The following is a 6,541-nucleotide window of genomic DNA, read 5'->3' as shown; positions in this document are numbered from 1 at the left end:
AAGATGCCAAAGAATTTGGTCTACGTACGTTTTCGGGAGACTGGCATGAGGGATTTACATGTTGACTTTAAGTGCAATATTGGAAACTCAATCAACGTCTCCCGCTTCTGTTAGGAATAAGTGTATAAGTTCTTTTAAAACTATTGTTCTGTTTTTTTTTGTTTTTGGTCAATTATGTTTGTGTTACGTGTTATGTGTTCATTTTTAATTTTATTTTCATTCTGTGTTCAATTTTACTATTAGTGGTGTTCAAGCTTCGCCAGAGTGAGTGAAGGACAAGAGTGACTGTGACTGTTATCTGGCAGTTGCTCACTCACCGACAATGTATGGATATCAAAGATGTGCAGGTTCACTACTCCAGGCCCATCTATTTCAAGGCCACATTTTGAAATCTCCATTACTATTCCCATGACCATGTTTGTTACCAGCCAAATTTGGGGTCAATCTTCCCACAAGAAAAGAAAACCAAATCTTAAAAGTTTGAAACTTTGAATAGAGGGGGCCAAATTGAAATTCCATACATCCTTGGACTTTAAGTGAAATTAAGTGCTTTTATTTTAGGGAAAAAAATGGGGCTATATTAACAATCTTGACCACGCGTGTGAAGATTGGACGAACTTCCTCTGTTGACACGATCTTCTTCTTCTTCCATTCATCTGGCTTTGGCCTCCCATTCTCCTCTCTTTCTTAGGGTTTGGTTTCTTCAGCTCTCTCTATTCCTCTACTGCTCTACACCCAAACCCTCTCCAATTCCATACCTCAATCGTCTTCTCCCATCACCAATCAAATTGGAAACCCATCACAGATCCAATCTTTTCTTCTCTCTCTCTGAAACACATCAAAAAAATTGTGAGGGTTTTGCATCGATAATGAATTTAATCTCGTCGCCGCTGGCCGTCTCCGCCCTCGTCATCTTCGAGATTGAGAATCTTCGTGTCTTCGGTCCCGGATTGAATCCCTACTGCATCGCCAATCACTCTCGCTAAATCTCTCTTTGTCTCGTTTCGTTTTTTTTCTTTTCCTGATTGTTTTTAATCCCTTTTCAATTACCAGTGATTTCCCTACAAATCATGTAAATCTTGGGTCTTGAGGTGGATTTTGTTGTAGTTTGTTGCATAGAAGAAGAGCTCGTGGTTCAAAGACTGGGTTTTTTCTGGGTTTATCTCTGTGGGTGTTTTGGGTATATAAGTAAATGGGAACTATGCTGCAAGAGCAGGAGCGAGGATCGCTCAGGCGGAGCTTGTCGAGGAGGCGTTCGTTTCGGTCTGGGGCGGGTATGGATGATAGGGGATGGACTCTGCTGCATGTCGGTTCTCGCAAGGGTGATCTGAAACAGGTAATATTTGTAAGCTCATTATGTGAATGTTGTAGCTTTAGCGAAGGTTGCGAATTGTTTGGTTGTAGAGATATCATTGAGTAAAATCCATGTTGAAAACTTTTGTGAAAACTCAAATATGGTAATGCTTTGGTGAGAGAGAGGGCAAGGATGTGGCGTGAACGATACCCAATAAAGATATCATTAAGCAAAATCATGTCGAAAAACTAATGTGAAAATTCAAATATGGTAATGCTTTGGTGAGAGAGAGGGCAAGGATGTGGCATGAACAATACCCAATAGGTTTGCTAAGTAGGATATGCGCTGCCACCATTGTTTTGATACAGTAAGAAAAAGAATGAGATACTTGTTAGGTTGAGGTTATGCTACATCAAGTGAACTTCATTCATAGGGTGTGTTATATCATGGTCTGGTTCATGGTCTGGAATTCTGAATTGGATATGGACCATAGTTAGATTTAGTTATGACTATTTCATCCTAAGGGAGTATCTTGATTGCTGACAGGAGGTTTCGATTGAAACTTATCAATCAATATAATCTTCGCTTGCGATCATTCATTTAACTAAGCTCAGTCATAAGTCATGGGAATATGTGAAGGCCATCTTAGTATTAGTTGAGATAACATAGAGTGGAATGAATGGCACAGTGATGAACTAAGTTGTTTATTTCCGTACTTCTTCATGTATTGTTTGAAATCTATATCTCTATACCTCTGGGTGATTTTCAGATATATAAATCTTTTTGGTGTATACTATTTTGCTTTGTAGCATGTTTGTACCAACTGGAATTAGAAATTAGGTTCTTTTTGTGGCTTTTTTTTTTTTTTCCTTCCATGCAGTAGTAAGTTTGATGGTTTTTCTTGACCTTGTCATTGATCATTTATTTGTTCTTTAATTATCCGAATGATTAATTGTACTGTTTTCTGGACTGCATAGTCTCTGACTTGAAAAAATTGAACTTTATGATATCATACACATGTACTGGTGTAAAAATTCATAAATTTTGAACAGTTTCCTGAAAACAATGGAAATTGTAAACTTTATAGTTTTGGATAATTTGAAATTCAGAAAGTTTTGAATTAGCGTCGGAATGAAAATTCTGAAGTTTTTTGTGAAATCCCATTGTTTACTGTGATCAGCCGTAGAGACCTTGGAAGACTTCTGCACGTCTTTTGGAGGATTCTTTTGTGTTTTGGTCCAATTTATATGATGTTTGTCTTTTACCTTTAACTCCCTAAAACCAATTTTCATTATTCTTCTATATATTACAGATAAAAGCTGTTATTTCTTGTTTGGTTCTTTTTTTTCCGAACATGTGCTGATAATTAGCCCCATGATTAAACTTCAAGCTTCTTTTAAAGAAGTTGAAATTCAAGTTTTGCTTTCCTTTGAACTTTCTGTCACCTACTTGAGGCTCCAAATAATCAGTTAATTTCTATTTGGTCTCTAATCATTTCAAACTTTTCTGTTCATTCAATTTATTGGGCAGGTGAGGCGACTTCTTGACGAGGGAATGGATGTGAATGTAGCTGCTTGGGGTCCCAAATCTAAAGGGATTACCCCTCTTCACCTCGCTGCTGAGGGTGGCCATCTTGAGGTTATGGATGAGTTGCTTGAGCGTGGTGCTAACATTGATGCCAGAACCAAGGGTGCTTGCGGCTGTAAGTAACTTGGCTCATCTCCCTTTCTGTTACTGCATTTTTGTTTCAACTCATATGAAAACAAAAAACATTAGTTCAAATATATCATATGCTGATGGATGTTTTCTTGTATTCAATGAAATAGGGACTCCGCTTCACAATGCAGCCAAAGAGAGGAGGAGGGAAGCAGTCAAATTCTTAGTAGAGAATGGGGCATTCTTGCCAGATGACATGTATGATTGTAGGTTTAATCCTCCACTCCATTACTGCCCTGGTCTTGAGTGGGCTTATGAGGAGATGAAGCGTCTCCAGTTAGAAACATCATCATCAGGGGACAGCTCTTACAGCTCTGAGAGCTAAAGCTGGCTGCTACTATGTCCATGCTGCATTATTTGGTGATTGGTCTTGGGATGTCTACATAACAATATACCTATAGAAATAACAGGCCTCTGTTCACCATCTTGTATTTCTTTCCTCCTCCTGCTGCTGCTGTCTTGCATAAAGAATTAAACTGTTGTTTGTGTGTGTTTTATTATAATGGCCAAAACCTCATATTGTTTATCATCTTTCTCCGAGAGATTTGTGATGTAAAGATTGTAGTTCTCGGAGTTTTTATTGATTACATCTAGTATTCTCTGAGTTGTGCATGTATGTTTCATGTTTGTATGACTTGGATGTCCCATCCATATCTTAGTTATGTTCCATCTTGTTATTAGAGATCTTGACCAGTTTTGATTTTGCTAAAGCAACCTATGTCTGTAGGATTGCAATAAGGTGATGGTCCCAAACTGCAATGACAACATTGACTATGCAGCATAATGTGCAACGGAAGCAACCCAACAAACGTAAACTGAACTTGAACAAACTATGGAGGTGATTGTTGACGTTGTATGTCTGAAACACTGCGGTCCTATTTCCTCTGACTACCACCAACCCCATGAGTACGTGCACAAGTCCTAGCTTCTCGGGACCCATCCTCCTCGCCTGGTGTCACGGGCCGAACTTTGCAATGCGCAAAGCGGATCGTGCGGCACTTGCTAGCAAGCAAGTCAGCCAAGTGAGTACCTTGCAAGGAACAATGAAAGCCACACGATATTAAAATAGTGCTAGCAACAAGCAAGAACATAATTATATAAACGTTAGGCAACCACGAAGAACAATGAATAATCGAAAGGAAAGATCAAAGGGCAATCTCACGAGACACAGATGATTGAATAATTCCTCTTTTATTGATGGTAAGACGGCAAGGGAGACAAAAGTACATGTGCTTACCTATACTAGTTCCGTAGTCCAAACTATGCCAACTAGGAACCCCTCCCCAAAGAGCATATCGGCCTTACATGAACCTGGCAGGAGGAAACATGAAAAAGGCCGAGGAGACTAAATGCTAAATAAAATAAATTACATAATTTGTAAATTACCAAAACACCCCTAGCACACAAGCAAACCAACCAAAGGCTTGACTAATGACCCTGGACAAGGTTGCTTGCGGCATTATAAGTGCGGCTCCTAACATCCTCCCCCACTTAAGCTGTCGGTGCTCTCGACGACGGCTTTGGTCTTGAAGTCTTCAATCTTCTGCTGGAACTTCTTCTTCAGGGCTTCAGCATTCTCCCAACTGGTTTCTTCGTCCCCAAGACCCTTCCACTTGACCAGGAACTGCTGGCATGGGCGCTTTGACACTCTGATCACTCTCTTTGCTAGGATCTCCTCCACTTCTTTCGGCTTGGGTGGTCTGATGTCGACGTGCTCTCGAACAGGCTGGTTACGTGCTTGATCTTCACGGTCTGGCTGGTGCGGCTTGAGGTTGCTGACGTGGAAGACGGGGTGAACTCTCATCCAGGCTGGAATATCAACTTTGTAGGAACATTTCCCCACTTTAGATATGATGGGGAGAGGTCCTTCATACTTCCTTGTTAATGCTCAAAAGTCTGGCGGTAGCCAAACCTTGGTCTAACGCTGGTCCGGCGGGCGGACCGCTACTCTGCCGATCTGAGGATTACTGCTAGCTGCCAAACACAAGACAGGGCGTTAGAGGGAGACCGCGTTGGGCGGTCTTCAACTCTCCGATGCCTAAGTCAGTCAATGCATATAGGCAGCATAACAATAATGAGTAGTAAATGCGTAATTAATGAGGAGAGAGGAGATGACCTTTTATAGGTGAGGAAGAGGATGATCTTCTCCTTGTTTTCGATGTGGGACTGATGTGCTTCAGTTCCCAGTTTCAGTAGCCTCTGATGCTAACTTGACACGGCGCGTGGTGGCGCGTCGGCGGTGCTTTGGGGTTGATCCGGGGCTCAGGCGGTAACCCGGCTAGCTGTCTTTACTCCAGTCACTCATATGGTGGGCGTTGGTACCCCTGGCGGTACAATGAGCGTGGCTCATTATAGCTAATTATGCTTGCAAATGCACATGTATGTACAAGTCCCCCAAATCCCCAGTCAAGGAGGGCAATCTTGGTTGGGGAGTTGATCGGCGGTTTGAAGCGTTTCTCCCGCTAGACTTTGCAGAAGCATAATTAGCGTCAGTGCGTCGTCAACCATGGATTTACTGAGCAAACGCTTTGTGCCCTTTCGGGTGGGCCCCTGCTAGGCCCCCCAGGGAGTCCCCCACTCCCCGGCTAAGATGGACCTCCGGATGGTCGCTATTATTGTTTGTTGAGGGGGAGCTGCACGGAGCAGCGCTGCACGGAGCAGAGGGTGTTGGGTTGCGAGCCCAATCTTAGCACCCAAGTGACGGGGGTCAACGTACCTGATCAGGGCTGTCGTAGACTGTTGACTAGTCCCCGTGTCCCGTAGGGACATTCTGACCGTAACTCCGCGTGACGGCATTGTCAGAGAGGCGTGGCCTCGGGATCCGCCGCTGGCGGAAGTCCCCCCGCTAGATGTAGCAGGAAGCAGCGTCAAGTAGACGTGCTTGGTGGTATTTTATTGAGCGGTATTGCGCTGAATAAAGTACGCAGCTTGTCAGATGAGAAAGGGGGTCCGCTAGCGGTGTGCTGTGTAGCGGAGGACGCCCCGTTTACCGAATGACGAGAGAAGTTCCGTTGGAGACTTCGATGGTGACAAGAGAAGTTCCGCTGGCGGGGTTTCGCTCAGTGGACTGTCACCTGGGAGATGACAAGTGAAGATCCGCTGGCGGGGTTTCGCTCAGCGGAGACTCCGTCACTTGGAGAATGACAAGTGAAGATCCGCTGGCGGGGTTTCGCTCAGCGGAGACTCCACTTGGAGGATGACAAGTGAAGATCCGCTGGCGGGGTTTCGCTCCGCGGAGACTCCGTCACTTGGAGAATGACAAGTGAAGATCCGCTGGCGGGGTTTCGCTCAGCGGAGACTCCACTTGGAGGATGACAAGTGAAGATCTGCTGGCGGGGTTTCGCTCCGCGGAGACTCCGTCACTTGGAGAATGACAAGTGAAGATCCGCTGGCGGGGTTTCGCTCAGCGGAGACTCCACTTGGAGGATGACAAGTGAAGATCCGCTGGCGGGGTTTCGCTCAGCGGAGACTCCGTCACTTGGAGAATGACAAGTGAAGATCCGCTGGCGGGGTTTCGCTCAGCGGAGACTC

The 6,541-nt window shown here is 44.1% G+C and overlaps 1 protein-coding gene across 1 annotated transcript; it reads left to right on the top strand.

Annotated features, from left to right (window-relative positions):
* Positions 1-602: 602 nt before the first annotated feature.
* LOC112179092 (phytochrome-interacting ankyrin-repeat protein 2) lies at positions 603-3,626 on the top strand. Its single transcript, XM_024317418.2, has 3 exons — positions 603-1,336; positions 2,825-2,996; positions 3,121-3,626. The coding sequence occupies exons 1-3, from the start codon at positions 1,193-1,195 to the stop codon at positions 3,333-3,335; spliced, it is 531 nt and encodes a 176-aa protein (XP_024173186.1). The 5' UTR covers positions 603-1,192; the 3' UTR covers positions 3,336-3,626.
* The last annotated feature ends 2,915 nt before the right edge of the window (positions 3,627-6,541 follow it).

Source organism: Rosa chinensis, chromosome 7 (genome assembly GCF_002994745.2).
Source record: "Rosa chinensis cultivar Old Blush chromosome 7, RchiOBHm-V2, whole genome shotgun sequence".
Taxonomy (NCBI): Eukaryota; Viridiplantae; Streptophyta; class Magnoliopsida; order Rosales; family Rosaceae; genus Rosa; species Rosa chinensis.
The sequence above is the reverse complement of the archived record's forward strand: the minus strand, read 5'-3'. Positions and strand labels throughout refer to the sequence as shown.